General features: G+C 34.9%; 1 protein-coding gene across 1 annotated transcript in view; it reads right to left on the bottom strand.

The window, feature by feature from the left end:
• Nucleotides 1–25890, bottom strand: part of LOC134744422 (ankyrin-repeat and fibronectin type III domain-containing 1) — a 246812-nt gene that overhangs the window by 201023 nt on the left and 19899 nt on the right. The window contains exon 2 of the mRNA XM_063678234.1: nt 24948–25090. Within this exon, the coding sequence (XP_063534304.1) occupies nt 24948–25090 (143 nt within the window). The remainder of the gene's footprint in view (nt 1–24947; nt 25091–25890) is intronic.

Below are 25890 nucleotides of genomic sequence, written 5' to 3'. Positions count from 1 at the left end.
AATCATTTGTGACATTTTCAACCAAAAGGTACCACATTGTCGTTTGTCAATAAGGTTGATTTCAAATTAAAGATTGACAACCGGCAATAAGTACCCTTTTGATTGAGAATGACACATTTATACTCGTAGGTATTAGTTACACGCAGCGCATCTTATGCGCACCTAATGCAAGCGAGATGCCTTATGACACAAGCCACAGTGAATTTTTCGCGCACCAGTAGGGGGCAGCCGGCCGAAGTATTTAACAGAAATGGCGCCAGCATGGGCTGACAATCCTACAAATTTTTTGGCCTGCCTTTTAAGCCAAATCCCATAGAACAAAACTAGAAACAGTGAAAACCTATGCTGGCCATATAAAAACAGACACTTGTCAAACCCATTACTTATAACCCGTTGCTAACCCGATCGTATCATAACCGATTGCAAAATATGAATACCGATCCCATTGGTTTTCGTGTTCGAATTTTATTGTAGCTTATGCTAAAGTTATTTCACGTCAAAGGCCACGGCTTTGAAGCGAAACCCGTCTGGTGACATTAAATGAGATTGATTCAATTATTATAAAAAATATGCGGCCACTCGCCCCCGCCACACGAGTTTACGGATCGCTTGCCACTTTGAAGTAGTAAAATTCCAATATTGGGGCAAAAAATGTCAAAGCGGTTTAAATCAAGGTATATTAAGGGAAGGCAATTATTAATGTGAAATAACACACCTTTAATAACACAATATTTTAGATATCTAATTAAGTTCATTTGTGATTTTTTGCAATCAGTATGTTGTTCACGAATTAGATGTGTACCTAAGTATTGTATTGTATATTTGATTATGTAAGTACTGCGGAATGGAGTATCGAGACAAACCATTCTGGTTTAATGATGCTTTTTATCAAATATCATGTAATTGTGATTTATCTCTAATAAATATTAAAATAATAATAATAGTCGATTTTGAAATGACTTCAAAATATCATTAGGGTATGATTTTTGTATCCATGCCAAATTGCAGCTTTCTATAGCACTAACGATCACGGAGCAAAGCCGCGGACGGACAGACGGACATGGCGAAACTATAAGGGTTTCTAGATGACTAGGAAACCTTAAAACCATTATTCAACATAACTACTTCGAGAAAAAAGTTCATAGGCTCGCAAACACGTAGGTAGGTAATTTTACCACGTATTTATAAATAAAATAATACATTTTAATTTCACTTGACTGTCGCGATAAAACACTGTGTTCAGAACGAAATAAGCCACATTAATCTGATGCACGTGTTGATTTCTGTCACGACCCTCGTCACTGACGCGTACAGTTAAATTCTACCTTTTCTTGCAAGCATGTTTCAATTTCACTGTAACGGGCAAGGTGGTAACATAACTACATAAGTAGGAATATTGATGCCCTTATCAGCCAGTACATTAATATATCGTAAATAATCTTTAACAGAAAATAGCCGACGTCACAAAACGGATGCTATAAAAATACCCATATTGACAACATATACTTAGGCCTATAATATTTGAAGAATTCCCTCGATTTCTACAGGTTCCCGTCATTACATCTTGTAAAGTAGTACCTTACAAACAAAGTTCTTTTTATATCGGTCAAGCCATCTTTGAGAAAACAGGGAACTAAAAAAACTCCCGACCAATTGAGAATATGCTCCTTCCAAATTTTGAAGTCGGTAAATTTTTTCAAGTCTGTTATTCCATTATGTTGGCTGCTACTTCTTTGTAACGCAAATGAAACTATTTTACGATACTGTTTACCATAAGACCTGAGTCTAATAACTGCACATAAAGCTCGTATCGTATGAAACAATTTCAGAAGAGTGAAACTTCTTTGTTCACGACGACGATACTTTACTATTAAAGAGACGTAAGTTTCTAAACCTGCGTTCTAAATTCAAGCTTAACACAATGGAAAATAGATAGAAATGAAATTAGCATTGAGTTTTAGTAAACCTATTGTTTTATGTGTAGAGAATTTAAACAAATTCCAGATGTCACGAATTTAGTGAAAAATGGAACCGTTTCGCATGTAAACGTTTGTAGGTATTCATAATCATAATCAAAGATAGATATAACTCCGTAATAGATAGATACAGTCTAAGGAAAAAACGTGCCTCGAAAATCAAGAAAATTTGATTCTCGTTCAGAGGGCGCTACTAGTTTTGGCCTACAGTCGAATAGATGGCGTTGACGGTTTCGTTTGTTATTTAACAATTTTAACGTATATCAGTGAAAGAACATGGGTCAAAATAATAAAAATAATTAATGCAAATAAAAAAAATCATTTATCTATATTTAAATACATTCTATCGTAATTTTATAAATCTTCATTTTTAGTTTTAAAGTGTGTCGACAGATGGCAGTGAATTTACTGGGGTTACAAAATTTACTATGACAGTACCGCTCTAGTTACTCTATGTCATAATCATTCATTTGCACATAAAAAGGGTTTTACATAGATATTAAGTATTATAGTAGTGGTATAGTTATTGGTAATCTTGTAGCATTTTCTTTTTTACTGAAGGGGATTTTCCTTTATTAATGTCCATCAAATCAGTGGCAACATTTTGTTAAGTAATAACTTTCCCAAGAAAGAAAATTGAATTGAATTAGGTATAGCCTTTTAGGTAGCACATTGAAAAGAGTTACAGAGATTCATGATCTTGGTATTCGACTGGATAGTAGACATTTGTCCTACATCTTGACAACATCTTAAATAAATAAATAAACTGGCAGCAAATTCAAGCCACCAAAATTATAACTAGGGAAAAATTATACTTTGGCGACTAAATAATAAATTGGCATCTGATATCGTTTAGAGTATGTTTTTTAATATTTGTTTAAGTCATTTGCATGTTCTGTCTGGAAACCATCTCACGCTATTCATATTAATAAAATTTAAAGGTTACAAAAGAAATTTATTAAATTACTCGCGCTTAGGACTGGGCAAATTTATACTAACTATACGGATACCTGTACACGTTTTAAGATGCAAAAACTAAGTGACCGCCGTGATGCAGTAGACTCTCTTGCTTTTCAAAATTATTGACTCAACACTAGACGCCCCTAGGCCCCTACATTGCTGCATAAAATATGTTTCAGAGTTCCGCGTAGACGAGAGCGCCAGCAGTGTCGCAAGAAAAGACCTTTTCTCTATTTCCTCGCAGTAAGACTTATTATGCTGGTAATGTATTTGTTAAAAGCACTCACTCACATACACGTAGTTTACTAGCTTTAGAAATTACAGAAAAATTGAATACCTAATTTACGAACACGAAAAAATGGACAGATTTTCTCAGAAAACAATTTATCGTATTTCAAGAGTAAATGCCAAGTAAATTTCATGATTTTTCTCGTGTTTCATAGCTGGCTTCAAAAGCTCCACCTCAAAGGGCAAAGTTTGAAAACAGTTCGCGTGCAGGCGTTGGAATCTTTGAAAATATTGAATTTGAAAAACTAAACTTCTACGCAATACCAAGGAATTGGCGGAAGTATTTATCTTTGACTTTTCAATCCTACTTTCAAGTGGCAAGAATAATGACATTTAGAAATACTAATCTTACCTCTGAAAAAGTTTATATACGTACGTCAATAGTTTAAAATTGTTTATTTATTGTAGTAAAGTTTATAAATAGCACCTTACATTATTAGTAATTAAGTTATTAAGGGGATCTGTGACTTCGTCAGAGTGGGATAATGATGATGATTGATGAAAACTATTCTGACTCTTTCATCGGTCCTTAAAAAACTATCACCATACCAAATTTCATCTAAATCGGTTCAGCGGTTTAAGCGTGAAGAGGTCACACACAGACAGACAGACAGTGTTCCTTTGACATTTATAATATGCGTAGGAATACTAATTCATTTCTTCGTATTTCCGACCTTGGTCAATTACTTTCACATTTCCCTTTTCTTCTATTTGAATTATTTTTATTCTTAGAGCTCCTCTCGTTTCTTTAGCTACAATTTGCATTTCGTTCCTTTTGAAATTATTTACTTAGCTTACCATTACTTTTTTTAACACGGTAAATATACAAGTATATTTATTTATTTTAAACTTTATTGCATATCAAAAAAGTACAAATGGCGGTCTTAATCCCAGGTAACAAAATGACGTAAAATGACGTCAGCGACGTCATAATGACGGCATTATTACGTCATTATGACGTCGCTGACGTTATTTGACGTCATTTTGCTACCTGGGATGCCAAGTGGCATTCTCTACCAGTCAACCATAGGACTAAACAGAAAAATGTCAAGGTGGGTGCAGTGAGAAACCGTTTAGAAGCAAACAACTATTACCTACAGAATACAGAACTATACCTTAACTATATCGTAATAATCATAATGTATAAATATAATAAATAACTAAATATATTTATACATATACACACATGTACATATGCATATGTGTGTACCTTATTCCTTTTACACTTAAAGCTTAAGCAGATAATAAGGCCAATCCAAAGTCATCGGTCGTATCAATTCATACTTAGAAAATGGCTTCCGTGATGTACTGATGCTGGACGACTTTGGTATTGCGTTTTTTAGGGTTCCGTACCAAAAACTTAAAAAGGAACCGTTATGTTACGACTGTCCATCTATCTGTCTGTCAAATCGCAAAATATCTCGAGACCTACCTAGTTATTTAAATTTAAATAAACACCTATGACGCAAGAGCATTACGCAATTACGCATGCCTGTGAAACAGTTACGAGCGCAAAAATAAACAACGCAATATGCAGGTAATAAAAATAATGTCGCTTGCACTGCACAGTTTCATTTGTTGGCGTTGTTGCAATTGCGTTTACTGAAACACAACTCATAATTATTGAGCGCGACTAAAACAGACTTGATATTTGTTCTTTCTACAAAAAAGGACCTTAAGGCAATTGGTCTTTACGTCTTTAATGTAGATACTCTAGTACAAATAGGATGGGTTTCGATGTAAGCGCCAATCACCTTAATTCCCCCTTTTAATATAGAACAGTACATACATTTAATCTTGCATACATTTAGGATGATGAAGACCCAGTACTTAAAATTATATTTCAAGCAATCGTTCTCTTGGACGTTCACACAATATATATAATCATCAGTTAATATAATTATGAATAATTGATGGTCAGTTGAATGGAAAATATAGAATAAATGGTAAAGCAACAATCAGATTAGTTAGAGGAAAACATTTTCCTTGTTTCAATAAAAGCTGACATATTGTTTTCGTGATTTTATTGTCAGGTATAAATGGTTTTATGGCGGACGGGCTCGCGTTTGATAGAAAGTTCATAGAGTGGATCATATTTTGCCAAAAATACCTGTTCATTTTAACCTTGAGACTATAGGGTTACTTTTATTTCATTCCATTTCAATATAAATTGCTTTTTAATTTCCTACAGATAAATTAACTTCCATCCAAATAAATTGCATGTATTATACATTTTCTGCAATTCCCTTCACGTTTAAGAGCATATCCTTTTCGTAAAAAGGTTCTTAATCGAAAACGGACACGCTCGATTTACGCATCCACTTTTCACTTGATAACTTTTCAATAAATAATCCGAATCTTATCTTTAGGCATTAAGGTTTATATTTCAACGTGAAGTGTTACGAGATACGGTCGTGTGTAGTTTTATCCTGTGATGTATTCTCACATTGCTCTTTCGGGTTAAATCAGATGAGCCCTTAAGCTCTATGGAAACTTATGAGGGTCAAGAGAATAGTATCTTTGTCCCCAGATACTAATAGTTACAGTTTGACCTATGGTGGGCCTTATGTCTTTGCTATTAGGTTTACGGGTATTCAGTTAACAGTGTGGCCGTATTTATAACTACACGTAAGTCACATAAATTACACTTACATACGTTTGTGTTTTCAACGAAATAAACTTTTTTGTAGTAGAAATTAATCATTAAGGAGCGAATTATACACTGTGTATGAAAATGATGCTCGTGTGTAAAATAAAACAAAACGTAAGGATTGTATCGTTTACTATAAATACAACTTTACTTAGCCGTTTTTTTTTGTATTCATTTTTTAGGGTTCCGTACCCAAAGGGTAAAAACGGGACCCTATTACTAAGACTGCGCTGTCCGTTCACAGATGATGTATTTCTGTTGCCGCTATAACAACAAATACTGAAAACAGAATAAAATAAATATTTAAGTGAGGCTCCCATACAACAAACGAGATTTTTTGCAGTTTTTTTGCGTATTGGTACGGAACCCTTCGTGCGCGAGTCCGACTCGCACTTGGCCGGTTTTTATTTAAAAATTACACGTGTCTAAATAATTAGTGTTTTAAAAAGGTACATATTTCTTCCTGGAAACTCGACGTAAAGCATATGGTTTAGACCGAATTTACTAAATTCTCCCGAGTAAAAATAACGATTTCGGACAAATACTACCTACAAGAAAATTTACGTTGTGCGAACAATACGATATTACACGATACGAACTATGGCTATGGCTATATAGCTAAAAAATACCCTTAGATCAAACCCTTAAAACATAGTAATTTATAAAATAATACACATATCAAAAGTTAGACCAGCCCGCGCAGCATGGTTCCCCTATCACTAAGTCCGTCACTTTCGCACTCACATACTTGTTAGAACGTGACAGGCATGGTGATAAGCGTACCGTGCTATGGCCCCAGGTGTTATCTGTATTTATAATAAACGATACAGTCCTTACACTACGGAATTTTTTAAACAAGTAAGGAATTCTAATAAAAGGTAAAACTTGTCAAGAAATGCTGTGGCAGTCTTATTATAGAAACGTTGTTACTTATACATAATTTCATTTATGATGTTACACTTCATAAACATGGACCCAAAACATTCATAATCATATAATATTAATTAGTAGATTGGAAATTTCTATAATTTCTCGAGTGAAAGTTTACTACAAACAATTCATTTAGGTATTAATTAAACAAGGATAGGCAAGTTACTCTGAGTAAATAACAGACTTAATTTTACTTTTGAGCCCATTTACAAAACGAGCTCAACTCAGTATTTCATCTAATTATTTAATTACTTCAGTAAATAAACAAAATGAGACTTTTCAAATCAAATTAAGCTGAATTCAGAATTGACACGAGCCGGCCAATGGCGGCGAATTTTATACAACGAGGTGCGGAGATTGAAGGAACGGAAAGTTTTAAGAAAAGCTATCTAAGAGCCCTTACACATTATTGGATGCCGTATCGATGCCTGAGCTGGCATTGTTTTTTTTTTAGCTTTACCATATCATTATTTATTTATGTAGGTACCTAATAAATATATCGGATAATATAATTAGTATAATTACATATGCGTCCGTTATCGCACAACGACTCCTTGTTTAATGAACTACCATTATAGACATCGAATATTCGACACTAATTACTTAATTACAAGCAACAATCCCATTTAAGACAACCCCTCGGCTTCTAAATGAAAAATGACCTAAGTATATTTCGTGACCTAATTGTATGTATAATTTTTATAATTTTGTAATGTATAATTTTTGACATTCGATTTTGATTTTCAACTTTTTTTTTTTTATGTGATATTCAGCAAACGAGCAGACGAGCCGCCTGATGGGAAGCAGTCATCGTCGCCCATGGACGTAAGCAACATCACAGGAGCCACTTAAGCATTGCCGACCCTTGAGAACCCTAAATACCCGCTTCTTGAAGAATCCCATGTCGTAGCACAAAGGAAATACCTCAGGAGGCAACTCATTCCACATTCTGCACGATTATTATTATTTACTGATTTTAGTCGAAGGATCCAACTTTTAGGGGCAAGTTTCGAGCATTATTCCACACTTGTTAATCGTATTTCGATAGCATCAATAAAATAGTATTAACGATTTCAGAAGGTTGTAAAACGACATGCAGTGTGGTATGTCCCAATAATGATACCGTTCAATGTGAAAGTACCCTAAGGTTACTTTACCTCTGTCTCAGCTGACTGGATTACAAATTTAAATACTTAATAACGCCGTTCTGCGAAGATTGAGAAGGGATGGCAAACTAAGGTTGAACTTGAAGTTTAAGTTTAGGGTAATGAGAATTTTTATTTTCGAAAACCCAAGTACTAACAATCCCTACCTACTAACATATTAATATTATATGCAAAAGTAAGGTCTGTTTTTTTATTCCGTAGACTAAAATGACAGACATGACATTTCTTAGTACCACATGAAATGTCAATTTAGTTTACGGAACAAAAAAAACTGAATATGATCGATAGCTAGATAGAGTACTCTTTATTGGCATACCTCAGTAAAAGATACAGCTTAAAGAAAAACAATAAACAATAAAGTAACTGTCTGTCTACCTGTTACTTCTTCACGCTTAAATCACTGAACCAATTTATACGAAATTTGGTATGGTATCTCCATACCCCGTTTGAGTCCCGGGAAAGTACATAGGGTAGTTATTATCCCGGAAATTGTGCCTTAAAGAGGTTAAAAGGGGGGTGGAATTTACTATGGAAGTAATATATGGAACATATATTATAGAATAATTTAGTTAACTGTCTTACCTGCAGACAAACTGTGATAACAGTTTTGCAGGAAACTGTATAACTTGTATGTATAACTTTTGAATAATAAATCTCTCTATCTATCTATATATATTTTTTTAGGGTTCCGTGCCTCAAAAGGAAAAACCGGAACCCTTATAGGATCACTCGTGCGTCTGTCTGTCTGTCTGTATGTCTGTCTGTTTGTCTGTCCCTATTTTCTCCGAAACTACTGGACCAATCAAGTTGAAATTTGGTATACATATGTAAGTTTGTGGCCCAAAGACGGAAATGTAACGTAAACAAATGAATTTTAAACATGGGGGCCACTTTTTGGGGGTAAATGAGAAAATTAAAAAATAAAGTTTTTCAAACTATATCGTGTTATATATCAAATGAAAGAGCTCATTGTAAGAATCTCAAATATATTTTTTTTATAATTTTAGGATACATAACTTAGAAGTTATTCAATAAAATAGGCAAAAAATGACCATTTCCCCCTTTATCTCCGAAACTACTGGGTCTAAAATTTTGAAAAAAACACAAAGTAGATCTTTACCTATAGATTACAGGAAAAGCTATTAGAAATTGCAGTCAAGCATGAGTCGGACTTAATTACTTAGTTTTTGATCCGACCCCTATGGGTTTTTTAAAGACATTTCACTTACGTTTCACATAAAAAATACATTGTTTAAATTGTGTAATGTACGGAACCCTTGGAACGCGAGTCTGACTCGCACTTGGCCGGTTTTTTATACATGGATGCTGCTAGTCTTATTATAGCATGTAAGATCCACCGATATTCAATTAATAGTGTTCAGCGTGTTAATAGTAGGCACTACTTTCATTAGTACGACGATTTGGCATGCGATGCAGCTTGGCGGAATCGAGTATAGAGTGTGTCGATTAAATCGTCTTTATATGGAGAGAGACCACTGCAACGTTAAATCAAACTCTTCCATGAAACAGAAAAAAATATCTTAGTGAAAAATATCACTTTCTAAACAAGTAATTTATTAAGCTCCCTGCCGAGGTTTTCTCGAAGGGGCTACAATAATTATGGTTTCCTTCAAAAAAGGATTGTACAGGTTTATAAAGTGTCGGCAACGCGCATCTAACACCCCTGGAGTTACAGGCGTCCATAGGCTACGGTGACTGCTTACCAGCAGGCAGGCCGTATGCCTGTTAGACACCGACGTGGTATAAAAAATAAATAAAATACAAAAGCATTTTAAAATGAAGTTAGGTGTTAAGTTAGGTGTTAGGTAGGCGCTATTTATTTGAATTATTGGTAATGATATGGATGTTTCCGCTCCATTTACCTTTGCTTCACATGTGGTTACCTTTTTATACTAACTCAAAAATTTCGATATCATATTGTATATTAAATAATAATAAAAATATTTTGATAATACTGTTCCAATTGTTTAAAAAAACGTGAAGGGTGAAATGCATTACCAGTGTATAGCCGGGTCTCACCTACAATAAAACTTAACTGAGAAATACCAACGTCAACAGCTGGTGTTAAAAGTGTTTTCTAAACTATCTTGACAGCAACTGCACTCTAGTTTACTTTAGCAAATTGTTTGTTGGTCGAAAGACTGTCAGTTCTTTATTGATGTTGAAATGTGTTTTTTATTGTGTGGTATGTTATACCAATATATTCGAATCGTATACAGGCTGGCTAAAAATTAAGTGCATTTCCGTTGCCAGGGAGGTTTTAGGATTAATTACACTGAGTAACTTTAACTATGGTTAACATATTTACAGCTGCCAACAAAATCTAGAACATGTGACCTTGCCTTAAAGTTCGTTTAATTTTATCATTATTTGCGCGATAGCGATGGAAATACAGTACAAAGTAACCTGTAAGTAAACTGTTGTTGTTACACTTGTACTGTATTTCCATCACAGTCGCGCAAATAATGATAGGGTTAAACTCCCGCCAAAGGAGCAAAGCTCATCCTCACTTCTTAGATACATGGCACACCGAGAATAAGCGGGCATCTCGCTTGTTTCTTCCCAGAACGTGCAGAATGTGGAATTAGTTGCCTCGTGAGGTATTTCCTTTGCGCTACAACATGGGTTTCTTCAAGAAGTGGGTATTTAGGGTTCTCAAGGGTCGGCAACGCTTATGTGGCTCCTGTGATGTTTCTTATGTCCATGGGCGACGATGACCGCAGGCGGCTCGTCTGCTCGTTTACTGACTATCACAATACATAAAAAAAAGAAATCTTAAAGGCAAGGTCACATTTTCAAGAAGTTTTCCGGCACCTAATATACTTGCTTAATAATAAAATTCAAACTGAGCAATCATAACGTATCCATTTCGTTTTAATATTTTCCTATTCTCATGTTCCTAACCACGACGGACACAAAACTTACGTCAAAACTAAAGTATGTCTCTGGCAGTGAAAACCGCATAACCATTCCCCGTAATGCGTTTGCAGCAGCACAGTTGCACCCGTGTCGACCTGGAGTCCGGTTCAGATTAAAAAAACTTGTTACGTTTGTGATCTTATTCTGATGCGACCTTGAAGATCGCTGATTCTGATTGGTGCACGCGAAATGAAGTGAAAGTCGTGCGTGTGAGATGCGCGAAAATCACCAAGTCGATTGTCAAGGTCGTATCAGAACCCGGGATGTCCTTAAACTATGTCCAAACAATGGTAGGAGTATGGTCACTGTGAATGTCATCTCGCTTTGTGTGGTAGGGCACAACACAGCGGATGTCATTCCAGATCCAGAGCAGGGCCCAACTGGGGAAGTACCTCCACCTTACAGATAACCGCAGCCAAATATCACTAGACCTTACTTATAGCGTTGTGTTCCTGCCGGTGAGTAAGGTTGCCAGAGCTCAACGAGGGTGCGGAGTATTAGGGTCCGCAACGCGCATGTAACACCTCTGGATTTGCAGGCGTACATAGGCTACGGTGACTGCTCAACACCAGACCGGCCGTACGCTTGTTTGCCACCGACGTAGTATAAAAAAAAGTTAAAAACCGTAACAAGGTGTAAAATCTGAATGGGGCTCCTGAACATAATGGCAGAAAGAGCGCAGTAGGAGCTATCATTTATAAAGGTTATGGACGGCTTAGACGCTCAGTACCCTTACCAAGAGTTAACGGTAGCCGCAGTCGCTATACCTCTCACGTCGAACGATAGTCCCTATAGCAGTTTATTTTTTAATGGAGTAACTGTCATGTAAAATGTTTATATAGGTAGACATTTTTGGAAGTTAGCACATAAGTAATTTATTATTATTTTTAATTTCTGATTTATTTTTATTTTTTAAGACTATTTATATAAAATCGACATGAACATAATAAACATGAGGTCAGCTCATTTTATTTTAAAACATTACATTTAATTTGACTATAACAGAGCAACGATCTGTGCCACTCCAGACTAAAATTGTAGACCACAAAACTACAAAATTGTGAATGAAATTCGCTTTATTGTTAAAACTTGCTGACGTATTGTTACAATTAGTGTTTTGTGTTTTGTGCTAATGAATCAAGATAAGTTTAATATTTGTCAATTGGGTAGTTGACTTTTTTTTAATGGTATCAGTCAATCAGGTTTGTTTTGAGGATCAAATGTATGTATGGGACCCAGTGTCTTAAAGCAATACAAAAGCCACAAATGATGGTCAAAGTCTGGCACCCGCACTTTACTGACGAAACGCTGTAACAAAATGGCAACACATCGTGACTTCACTGTGTCACTTTGATTAGAATCCGCTTTGCTTAGAAGCCATTTCGATGTATGGAAAACAAAGAAATTGCAGTTTTGTCGGTGAAATGTTGCGTTTATGTATATTGTTGTTATACAATTTTTTTTTTTTAATAAAATGTAAGGAATCGAATGGTACGGTTACTTTTTTCCTATTTGAAAGTTTAAAAAAAAGTTTTTTTTTCGAAACTGAGGTACTGTATTTTTTATTATTCCCATCATTTTTTTAAGTTCTTTATCTTCCCTTCAGTTTAATTCGCATAGCATCGCGTGTTGAAATCCTCCGACGATGCATTTCCGCCTGTCACGCGACCGAGGTTCGCGGTCAGTTTAATGGAATTTGTTACTTGATAGTCTTTGTAATGTACGTATTTTATTACTAAGTAAACTCATGTAGGTATAATCCTTAACAAGGAAAGTCTACTTCAGAAACAAACTATGTCAATGTGTTTAAAATCGTTTATATTGCTTACGGTATTATACAGAGATTTTGGGGTTGTGGAGCAAAAGAACAAGACATCATACAGAATTTTAAGATGAGCCTAATGATGTTGTTAATTATTGTTTATCACCAACATTAATGATTATTTTTCAGAAAGAAAAAAAACATTTTTGCATACAATGTGGTCACCCTACTCAATGTGACGTCTTGACGTAAAAAATCATAGGGTGACCATGATTACTACTTAGTATGAGATTAATTTTACTTGAAATATAAGAAAAAATATACTTATTATTGTAATCAAATAGTACCGTAAGACCTATAGACCTGTACCAATAACTTCTGAGGTTATAAGAATATTAATGTTGCTTATTTTTTATATATAGTTTCCAGACCATATACTAAACCTAAAAATAATATTTTGTGTCATCCTAGGTATTTGCTTAGGTAGAAATTTAGGTATTTTTTTTTTCAATCAGCATTCTGTAAAAAAAATATTCGAGACGAAATTCTTTGTTTCCCTGTAAAGGCAAAGTGGCTTCCGACGTACACACGCATTTTGTGTCATTTTCATCCACGGGTATAATGGCATTTAATAAATACCTAATATTGATCCTAAAACGCCTAAAAAAATATTAGAGTCGGTAAGTGAAGTGTTGTACTTTACAGAACATTGTTATATGTTATTCAAACAAATCTGTGTCAAATTCATCCACCGCTTTTATTTAAAAAAAAATTTTTTCTAATTAACACCCTGTATCTGCCACAAAAAAAAAATTCATATTATTAAGTTTACGTCTACAATATTATAATACCACATTGAGACATCATTCATAATTTGGGTCATTTTGATCCACGGTTTTTTTACTATCTGGCAAAATAAAACTCAATTGAGCAAGAAGGGCGTGCGCGGGGAAGGGTACCTACGCGGGTGGGGTGCTTATTATACTTGCCGCAATATCAGCTGGCGACTGAGATCTTAATACTATCTCCTTTACCCTTGTTAAGACCAACCAAGAGATGGCATTATGAGCTGTCTCGCCACTTAGTTTTGCGATACAGTGTATTTATTTCATTCGGAGGCATAATTACATTGTCTTATCAATCTTACCGTAGTAGGTATATAAATATAATTAAAAATAACCTGTAGGCTGCACTCCTCATACTGACCAACATTTGTGACGTTCCTAATCAAAAGGTACCACTTTCTCTGACAGGTTATTTGTATAAAGATATAATCAAATTTCGTCTTTATGGTAAACGACAAAGTGGTACCTACCTTTTGATTGAGAATGTCACATCAGCGACTTAAAAATTACTTTTGTTTCGATTTTTAGTAGACTTTTTAAGTTTATTTTAAGACGCAATTTATTGTGATTTTTGTTATGTTTAAGCGTGGCAAGCAACATTAATTACATTGATGATGATGTTCATTAAATACAATATTTTTTCATACTATACTGAACTGTCACCCTATACGTGAGAATGAACAGCGCCCTCTTGACAATGATCATATATTACTGGTCAGGCTTTAATATGTGTCATAATTTAGTAAAGTCCCCTTTGTGGATTCTAAGTTTCCGAGTTACAGCAGTTTAGTGAAAGCGTTTTTTTTTTAAATATAAATTAAGGGTTGAATAAAGAGGAAAGAAAATTTGATTATTTTTGCGCTACGACGCACGGTTTAGGAGATACAGCCCTATAAAGTTTTTTTTATTGTTTTTTTCTTTTTTTCTTTTTTACATTGTGTTTTTTGTATATTACTTTGGGGTTTCATAAAGGGGAACGAAAATTTAATTATTTTTGCGCTACGACGCATGGTTTAGGAGATCAAGCCCTATAAAAAAAAACTTTTTTTTTGCGTTTTTTTTGTATAAATTAATGGTTACATAAAGGGGACCGAAAAGTTGATTATTTTTGCGCTACGACGCACGGTTTAGGAGATACAGCCCTATATAGATTTTTTTCTTTTTCTTTTTTACATTTTTAAATCTTAATTAAGGGCTTCTTAAGGGGAACGAAAATTTGATTATTTTTCGCTACCATGCACGGTTTAGGAGATACATCCCTAAAGTTTTTTTTGTTGTTTTTTTTTTTGTTTTTTTTGTCATTGCGTTTTTTGTTATTACTTTGGGGTTTCATAAAAGGGAACGAAAATTTTATTATTTTTGCGCTACGACGCACGGTTTAGGAGATACAGCCCTAAAATGATTTTTTTCTCTTTTTCTTTTTTGCGTTTTTAAATCTTAATTAGGGGCTTCTTAAAGGGGAACGGATATTGATTATTTTTGCGATACGATACACGGTTTAGGAGATACAGCCCTATAAAGTTTTTTTGTTATTATTTTTTTCTTTCTTTTTCTTGTACGAAAATTTTATTATTTTTGCGCTACGACGCATGGTTTAGGAGATACAGCCCTATAAAGATTTTTTTTTAAATTTTGCGTTTTTTTAAATATCAATTATGGGTTGCATAAAGGGGAACGAAAATTTTATTGTTTTTGCGGTACCACGCACGGTTTAGGAGATACAGCTCTATAAAGTTTTTTTTCCTGGTTTTTTTTTGTTTTTTTTTTAAGTATTAATTACGGGTTACTTAAAGGGGTTTTTTTTAATTATTTTTGCGCTACGACGCATGGTTTAAGAGATACAGCCCTATAATGATTTTTTTTTTAAATTTTGCGTTTTTTTAAATATAAATTATGGGTTGCATAAAGGGGAACGAAAATTTTATTATTTTTGCGCTACGACGCACGGTTTAGGAGATACAGCCCTATAAAGATTTTTTTATTGTTTTTTTACATTTTTAAATCTTAATTAAGGGCTTCTTAAGGGGAACGAAAATTTGATTATTTTTCGCTACCATGCACGGTTTAGGAGATACATCCCTAAAGTTTTTTTTGTTGTTTTTTTTTTGTTTTTTTTTGTCATTGCGTTTTTTGTTATTACTTTGGGGTTTCATAAAAGGGAACGAAAATTTTATTATTTTTGCGCTACGACGCACGGTTTAGGAGATACAGCCCTAAAATGATTTTTTTCTCTTTTTCTTTTTTGCGTTTTTAAATCTTAATTAGGGGCTTCTTAAAGGGGAACGGATATTGATTATTTTTGCGATACGATACACGGTTTAGGAGATACAGCCCTATAAAGTTTTTTTGTTATTATTTTTTTCTTTCTTTTTCTTGTACGAAAATTTTATTATTTTTGCGCTACGACGCATGGTTTAGGAGATACAGCCCTATAAAGATTTTTTTTTAAATTTTGCGTTTTTTTAAATATCAATTATGGGTTGCATAAAGGGGAACGAAAATTTTATTGTTTTTGCGGTACCACGCACGGTTTAGGAGATACAGCTCTATAAAGTTTTTTTTCCTGGTTTTTTTTTGTTTTTTTTTTTAAGTATTAATTACGGGTTACTTAAAGGGGTTTTTTTAAATTATTTTTGCGCTACGACGCATGGTTTAAGAGATACAGCCCTATAAAGATTTTTTTTTTAAATTTTGCGTTTTTTTAAATATAAATTATGGGTTGCATAAAGGGGAACGAAAATTTTATTGTTTTTGCGGTACCACGCACGGTTTAGGAGATACAGCTCTATAAAGTTTTGTTTCCTGGTTTTTTTTTTTTTTTAAGTATTAATTACGGGTTTCTTAAAGGGGTTTTTTAAATTATTTTTGCGCTACGACGCATGGTTTAAGAGATACAGCCCTATAATGTTTTTTTTTTTTTAAATTTTGCGTTTTTTTTTAAATATAAATTATGGGTTGCATAAAGGGGAACGAAAATTTTATTATTTTTGCGCTACGACGCATGGTTTAGGAGATACAGCCCTATAAAGATTTATTTTCTAAATTTTGCGTTTTTTTTTAAATATAAATTATGGGTTGCATAAAGGGGAACGTAAATTTTATTATTTTTGCGCCACCACGCACGGTTTAGGAGATATTATATCTATATACATATATAGCTATAATAGCTCTATAAAGTTTTTTTTCCTGGTTTTTTTTTTTAAGTTTTAATTAAGGGTTTCTTAAAGGGGAACGAAAATTTGATTATTTTTGTGCTACGATGCACGGTTTAGGAGATGCAGCCCTATAAAGATTTTTTTTGTTGTTTTTTTTTTCATTGTGTTTTTTGTATATTATATTGGGGTTCCGTAAAGGGGAACGAAAATTTTGTTCTTTTTGCGCTACCACGCACGGTTTAGGAGATATAGCTCTATAAAGATTTTTTCCTGTTTTTTTTTTTGTTTTTTTTTAAGTATTAATTAAGGGATCCTTAAAGGGGAACGAAAAATTGATTATTTTTGCGCTACGATGCACGATTTAGGAGATGCAGCCCTATAAAGTTTTTTTTTTTTGTTTTTTTTTTTTATTGTGTTTTTTGTATATTAGTTTGGGGTTCCACAAAGGGGAACGAAAATTTGATTATTTTTGCGCTACGACGGTTTAGGAGATACAGCCCTATAAAGTTTTTTTTGTTTTTTTTTTCATTGTGTTTTTTGTATATTACTTTGGGGTTCCACAAAGGGGAACGAAAATTTTATTATTTTTGCGCTACGACGCACGGTTTAGGAGATACAGCCCTAAAATGATTTTTTTTCCTCTTTTTCTTTTTTGCGTTTTTCAATCTTAATTAGGGGCTTCTTAAAGGGGAGCGAAAATTTGATTATTTTTGCGCTACGATGCACGATATAGGAGATACAGCTAATACAGCCCTAGAAAGATTTTGTTTCTTTTTTTTTCATTGTATTTTTCATGTATTACTTTTGGGTTATATAAAGGGGAACGAAAATTTTATTATTTTTGCGCTACGACGCATGGTTTAGGAGATACAGTCCTATATATTTTTTTACAATGCATGTGCTCGAAAAGTGCGTTTCCTACGGAGCCATATCGTGCGGAAAGTACTGCTTTTCCGCACTAGTGCTTTTTGTTTTTAATTTTTTTTTACAGTACATATGGTGCTACTTTCTCGCACTAGTGCGGAAAAGAGCACTTACCGTGCATATGTCGAAAGTTTAAAGGGCCATATGTACTGTAAAACGTACGATACACGTGCGAATAGGTAATTCGCAACTCGTGTCGATTTAAAACACTCCTTTTAATAATTAAACTTATTTGCCATGACGTTTTTTTATTTACTCGCACAATGCATAGTAAAACATTGTATGATACACGTGCGTAAAGATGATTTCCGCACTTGTTGCATAAATAGCATTTTTTTTTATCAAAGAATGAAAGAAAGTCACGGTATTAATAACCAAATTTTACTTTAGTGGTACCTTTTCCCTATCACTGTCACAAATGTATGTGGCGTTCACGTAAACGCGATATTTTTAAGATTTCCCTGCGCAATGTTGCCAGCTCGCTCGCAAATCAAACATGTACTTACAGTTCTTTTGCATAATGGTGACATTGTACAATATCTATGAGTTTTAAATAGGTAAAAGATAATTGGCCGCATTCTTTGCTTGCTTGTTGCTTGTTGTTGTGTTGTTTGCGTAACTTCTTTGAATAAGTTGCGTTAATTTGGCGCACAGGCGAAGTAAACATGCGTTGCGTACGGCAAGGTCACGCCGTGGCCCCACCCTGCACGGCCTCCGTTGCCCATTCAGACCGCCCGCTAGCTTCGTTTGAACGCAAATAATATTTTTGTAATATTTGTTTATGCAGTGGATGCAAGTGACACAAATTCATACATCTTATTTATCCCGCATTTCAAATTAATAAGATGTAAACTCTAACATCTTTAATATTCTTTTGTAACGGTGACAGCCTGTTACAACGAAATCATCAAATATCTTATGAAGCTATGCCTTAATAAGACACAAAATCATTTAATGGACCTATTTAAACGATTAAATTCGACCTAAGTAATTTTTTTTAACTCTAATTTTTCTTTGTGTCATTTAGAATATTATGACATAGTATCAGATTGCAGTGGACGTAATTGACACAAACTATGTTTTCACACTAAAAACACTATCCTAAATGCAACACAGTTACATGTTTTCTCTCGAATATTTTTTTCTCCAAGATAATTCAAAATAAAAAATAATTACCACAAAATAACAAATTACTAGAAAAGCAAATTATATATATGACACAAAACAAAATGTAAGATTTACATCTTAACAAAGTATTCATAAGCGAAAACAGAATTGACTTTAATATTTTTATAACCTAGGGGTCAAAATATAGCCAGCGGTACAGGTCTACTATTATCCTGTCGCATACTTCTGTTATTTCTCCAATAAATAAAATAAAATAAGATAATGTGGATCAGGTACAGAGTCAGAAAAAGTGGTTTTGTATCACGATCCAGAAATCACCCTGTATACCAAGGGGCCTACACGTACGCCAAACGAATAGATAAAATATACCGGGATGACAGATGGTACGAAGAGTCACGTGACTATTTCCATACTTTATATAAATGGCGTTTTCTATCTACGATCTCAGGGGCCTCAGATACGATACCTACGGTTGCTCAAGCGCCATGCGTGCGCGATACGCACTGGCATCTCGCTCGTACTAGTGAATCGTATCATCCAAGTATCATCATAACATCTGAACTGTAACTAAATGAAATAGCAATTTCATTTACTGCACTCTCAAGTAGATATAAATTGTGTTAAGAGTAACTGTAGCACAGGTTGAAATATAGGTACTTAAACTGTATCGCAAGCACGTTGATAGCATCTCAAAACATTTTATTCCCTATATTTCAGAGAATAGCAAGGCAGGTGCATTACCAGCAGTCTCCGTGTGTTAGCGCCGAGAAATAATACATCACGGGGGAAAAGTGCACTAAAACGAATCCAATTTTGGCTAACATCCAACCTCGGCTTGGGCGGTGTAAGTGATAACTACATAGGCGATGGCGTATAAAAATTCGTCGAGTTTGCAATTTTGTCATGAGTAAACCACTATTTTTGTTAACAAAAATATTGCGTAAATTATTTAGATCTCATTCCATGAGATAATTTGAATTTTAACCTATTATTTCCATTCTTTATGTCACAATTTCTTGGCAGGCGCGTTATAAAAAGTTTGCATCGCAAGGCGGAGACACTTGAGATTCTCTTCAACAGAGCCACCTAAATAATAATGCTAATGCCATACACGAGCATATTAGTCTTTTCTATTTTTAGAGCATGGTGATGTCAAAATGCAACCTGTGCATCAAATTCCGAATGTGTTATTAAGGCGTTATCAGTTGATAAAATATAATGAGTGTGAACGTAGGTAAGTAGTTACTTACGCTCACACTCATTATATTTTTTGTTGATTTGATTGCTAATTCCAACTACGTATTTCTGAACCCTCTTCATCTGATACTTTGGGCCCGACAAACTGCAGCTGCGGGAGTAATAGGGCGGAAAACGCTCCACAACATGTCTCGGCGGGCGTTTCTACGAGAACACGACGTATGAGGTGCAACACAAATGTTGACGCCGTAAAACATCGTACATTTAAGTATTGGTCGATTCACGAAAGGCGCGGAATTTTTATGACAATAATGTTGACAGTTCAGTACAAATCTCTGCTTCAAAGCCAGCTCTGTAACCAAGTTTGTTTATATAATATTGTCTTCGGTTACCGCGATAGTTACTCATGAAATAAAACTATGAAAACGGATTATAACTGATTATCGGATAGTATTATAAATTCAATATACGCGATATAATCCGTTTTCATATTAGTTTTATTTCACAAGTTTGTTTATATTTAACTTTGTCGTTTAATTATCAACACATAACGCCTAATAAATAATCTGCCTTCTTAAACGACGTTGAAATCAGATATAATATCGATAAGGCCATAAGACACCAAGATTGATTCACTTCATACTTATGTACTAGTAGTAAGTAATAAGTAGTCCTTTATACTTTTAATCTCGCCGTGGTAACTAAGGGAATTCAATGTTACATTATGCTACACCGTGAGTTTACCACCGGACGTGACTTTCGGTGCTGTTTAGCCCAGCCTGTAGGGCCTAATTGTACCTATGTATGCTATAGAAGACTAGCTTCTGTCCGCGACTTCGTCTGCGTGTAATGGCTTCAAACTATTTGACATGCGCGAAACAGTGCTTCATAAAGTAATGCTATATCACATTACTTTTTCGAAACATAATATCAATTTTCAATGAGCAGAAACTTATGCGAACGATGTTATTAAGCTTAGAATAAATTTAAAAGTGGAAAAATTACTGCCTTGGGTGAGACTTGAACTCACGGCCTATCTACTTACACATATCTATTATGGAAATAGTTTCAAACTATCTCCATAACAAATTTTACCTTAATCGGTTCAGTGGTTTAAGCGTGAAGAGGTAAGTAACTGACAGACATTCGCGGTTATAATAACTTTATTAGTAAGGACATCGGATATGGTAATGAGATGTGATACGGCTTTGGTAAAAGACCACGGAGGTCTACCCCGCTAGCTGGTTGTATTTTTAACAGGATAGCACTTACATACTCGTAACTAATATGTATTACATAAAATCTTTTTACAGTTTAGACTCTCTTGTTTTAGTCACTCGCGCGACATAAAACCGTAAAATGATTTAATGTTAGTATGTCTCACAACAATTTAAATTCGATGTATTACATATATTATATATTGTGACCTTAAATAATTTTAGTTGTAGCTCACCTTGATTAAAACATCTGGGTGACTGTTGATATGATCATAATGACACTGTTCTTTTTTTGTTTCGTTTTATGAATTAGTGATATTACATAAATTAGTTTGTGATACAGATGTTTTTAGATACAGTTTAACATTTCATTTATTCAGCTATATGTATTTTATTTTGTAAAGATTTGCCTTCTTTTTTAGGCTTATATTCGAAAGGCTTTATTTCCCATTTATCCCGCATTCGCTTGTGAGTTAACCCTTACAATCGCAAGAGTAATATAGCGTAAAACACTTTTGAATGCGTCTGAGAGCTCGGTGCACTCCCACGCCACACCTGTCTCAGACCAACTCGACATTTATCTACAGCCTCTACATTTATTTGAAAATAGGGTGAGACAATACCCATCCCAAATTTCAAACATGCTTATTTGTTATCCAAATAAATATTTAGGGACAACCTTACACAGATCGACCTAGCCCCAAACTAAGCTACTAGTACTAGTACTACTAGTACTGCTAGTACTAGTACTAGACAACGATATACTTATATAGATAAATATATACTTAGATACATAGATAACATACATAGTCCAGGATCAAATATACGTGATAAAGACGCAAATAAATGTCCTTACCAGGATTAGAACCCTGGACCTCCTGTTTCGTAGGTAGGACTAAGCTAGGAGGCCGTAAAATAATAAGTTATCTATGAAGCCTCAACATAAATATTATGAATATATCTAAAAATAAACTGAACGAAACACGCAATTTCTTGTACTGGTGTTTAACTTTCGGTACGTTTCAGCAATTCAATTTTCCACAGAGGGTGATTTGATGACTTTTAAAACTTCCGGTGCGGAAATTTCGCTATAAGATCATTGTAACAATGTTTCTTACCTTTGTATTTCACTCGTTTCTTGTTTTACATGGATAACTCTTTCTGTTCTACATGCATACCTCTTTCTTTGCATACTAAAGGTGACATTTGGATGGCAACGGTAACGTTGCATCACCCGCTGGTGATGACATTGACAATCTTCTTCATAAAATAAGTAATACGGATTGAATGCTGATGGCGACAGCAATGCAGCAACGACAGCAACTTAATTTATCAAAGAATTAGTAGTGACATCGCTTACGTCAACGCTGCTTCAGCAGCAGAAACGCTGATTAAGTTGCATTCCGAATGTAACCTTTAAGTAAAGATTACATTATTTTAAGACAAGTGTCTTATAGGAGCAGGGGCCCATTTAGAACGGTATTAGTCTAATACTATTAGTGTGTTGCCATGGTAGGTACCTAACCCATACGACTTGACAGTTCGTGGACTAATCATATTAGCCTGATACCGTTCGAGAAATAGACCCCAGCAGCACATTTGTATCAATCATAATATTATAGCAGTACTATAGTCGCACCAATACGTTACCTACTACTAAGAACAAACTGCTATCTATAATAGTTTCAGAACAATAAATCTAATAAATTAGAATCAGCTCCTAGCATATTTTATGCCGAAGATACATAGAAGTAAATATTTAAGACATCCTTGAGTTCGAGCAACCCTTAGACCATGGCCAGGGTGGCAGCAACTACGATACAAGTGAGCACGTCATGTTAACTGCAAACAGTTTCCTAAAGCGGTAGCGAAAACTATGACCGTCTAAAACGCGATCTCAGTTAAAAATAGAACCGACTTACTTTTATTACCTTTTACTCATAAAATGTAGACATGTGTAATGCTCGTAATATCACAAATGAGATATCTCTCGAACGCATCATATGGCATTACTTATCACTACGAGAAATCAACCATTACTTGAAACATCACTCATTACGCGGGCGCGAACGACCGGCCGAAGTGCGCGTAGTGGATTAGATTCAGTATAGATTGACGCGCCCTTAGACTAATTACACATAGACAGATAGTCCCCATACGGCTAATCGGCCAAAAGTGAAGCCGAAACACGATTGATGTGTGCGTGGAACGCTCGTGTTTTACCCTCAGCAACACACACATATATACAAAAATATGTTGCCAGTATATATTTATTTCCATCGAAGTAGGGAAATTGTAACATCATCCTTACACTTGGTTATTAATAATTTGGAAGTGTGTAGATTTGATTTTGTAGAAAAGCATTTTATGTTTCTTTTAGGGATTTATTGCATTTCAGCAATGTGAAATATGGTTTCAATAAATAAGCTGATACGTTTTTACTATTTTTTTATTTAACAAATGTGCATAAAATAATTAAATCATTGTGTTGCTTTAGGAAAACACGATGCAAGTGAAACTTTTTTTCGTGTTGTAGGCATTTAACTGAAATTTTCCGAAATTTAAATCTAAAACGAACATTACACAAAATAAAAATAAGAAAAAACGAAATAAATAATTAATGTTATTTGATTAAAAAACATTACTTTTAAAAATAAAATAATAAAAAATGTTAAAACATAATTTTCTATAATTATACAAGGAACTTCAATTAAGCGTATTCATTTTAGAATTTAAGTTTATGTCCCATTTGGAGGAAAAAATATTCACTACACTGGCAACATTTATAAGAAATGGCGGCTGACGAAAATTTGGATTTATGTATTTACGATTACGTAAAAATATCACATTAAACTCGATACCAACGCGTGAAATGTAATATCAGGCGGTATGTGTTTATGATTTGATGCGTTGTGACACCCATTCACTGCACAAACAATAATCTTTCCTGTGTTTTTGATTTTTAAACGGGAGGTGTACACAAACCGATTTGACCTTTAGTACTGCGAGGGCCGTTCGAATACGATGACACGAGTGTGACGTGACGTCGCACTTGAAATGGCTTCACTAGCGATGTACGTACTAGGAATCTATGCCTTATAAATCTATGGACGCGCCGATATGAATGGTTAGTTCAAGTATATACACAGTGCGCGTAATGTATAATGCCGATATAAGACGCCCTAGGCTAGAGCCTAGAGTGCTGTAGATGCGCTGCGTAAAGTAGGTGACAGCTGTGATGGTGCCATTTCGCGCGCGCCCGAACAGCGCACGTTCCGGTGATGTACCGAGTAATGTGATATGCGTTATCTCAATGTAATATTACGTTTTCGAAAAAGTAATGTGATATAGCATTACTTTTGAAGCACTGTTTCGCGCATGTCTAAAAAAATTTAATATCCATCTGAGGTAACTCTGCACAGATGGTAAGCGAGAGAGCGTGGAAGCGTTACCAATGCGTTTTCGTTTGCAATGCGTTGATATAATATCGCATTCCGCCCTTTGAATGCCACGCCTATTATACCAAAACAACTCGCCATTGTAAACCTTATCGGAATGCACGAGGGTTGATATTACACTGTAACCGAGCGCGACAATTGACGTCTTTGGCGGTCCAAGGGCTTATCATTGACCCTAGGTTCAACTTTAAGGGCCACCCTACACTAGCGTCTTTTGAGCGTCGACGTCTAGTCAGCGCTATGGAAAACGGCGTCCATAGCCATAGAGCCATAGAGTGACTATAGACGCCGAGACTCGGGAGACGCTAGTGTGGGGTGGCTCTAAATAGTCAGTCTGGCTACGACACTTACCGTTCTTGGCGGGGTCGATCTGCGCGTGCAGGATTGAGAGGCCGGGCACCACGATAGCGGGGAGAGTGCGCGAGCGCAGCAGGGGGGGAGGGGCGCGCCGGCACGCGCCTAGCGCCTCCGCCGCCGCCGCGGCCGCCGCAGCACTGTAACAAAATAGCTATTTATGCAACAAGTGCGGAAATCATCTTTACGCACGTGTATCATACAATGTTTTATACATGGAAGATTAACTCTAAACAAAATATCAGCCTAAAAGTGGATCCATAGTCTGTCAAGCCATTTCCGCCAGTAGAAAAAAAGCGGCAAATTTAAAAAATATAGGCGCGAAGGATTATCGTCCCATATATCTTTGTTTTTTATTTAGGCCTAGTTTTTTTTACATAACCTTAATACTTCTACTAACAGTACTAACGCGCCGCCATTTGCGAACTAAAAAGCTCCGTGGCACAATATTTACGCCCCGCCTACTGTGGCACAATCCGCACAATATTTGTGGGGTATTATGCAGAGCTTGTTCGTCATCTGTTTATTATCAATCGCTGATTGTAAACTACTTACTTAATTTAAATTTAAATTAATATAAGTAACTAAGAAGTTAATCAACAAGTATATTTTAAAAAATACACGGAGGAAACGAAAATTATGCTTAATCCATTTTACTGGAAATTGGAGAATTTATGGTAAGTTGTAGATAACTACTACTTACAACTTTTGGGATTAAATACTTTGTTTTAGAATTACTTCAGTTACAAGTAAACTCATTCTATTCAGGTTCTTTGAATTTAAAATAATAATAAAGTCACGAAAATTAGACATTTGCGTAACTAGTTACTACATTACCATGATATCTAGTTTAAAAAAAAGATTCGTCCCTTACATTTAAGACAACAGACCGCTTAGCATAACTTGCATTATGGCGCGAGAGTCTATACTTGAAGTCGCG

This window comes from Cydia strobilella, chromosome 9 (assembly GCF_947568885.1).
Source record: "Cydia strobilella chromosome 9, ilCydStro3.1, whole genome shotgun sequence".
NCBI classification, from domain to species: Eukaryota; Metazoa; Arthropoda; class Insecta; order Lepidoptera; family Tortricidae; genus Cydia; species Cydia strobilella.
This window is presented reverse-complemented; position numbering and strand designations above follow the sequence as displayed.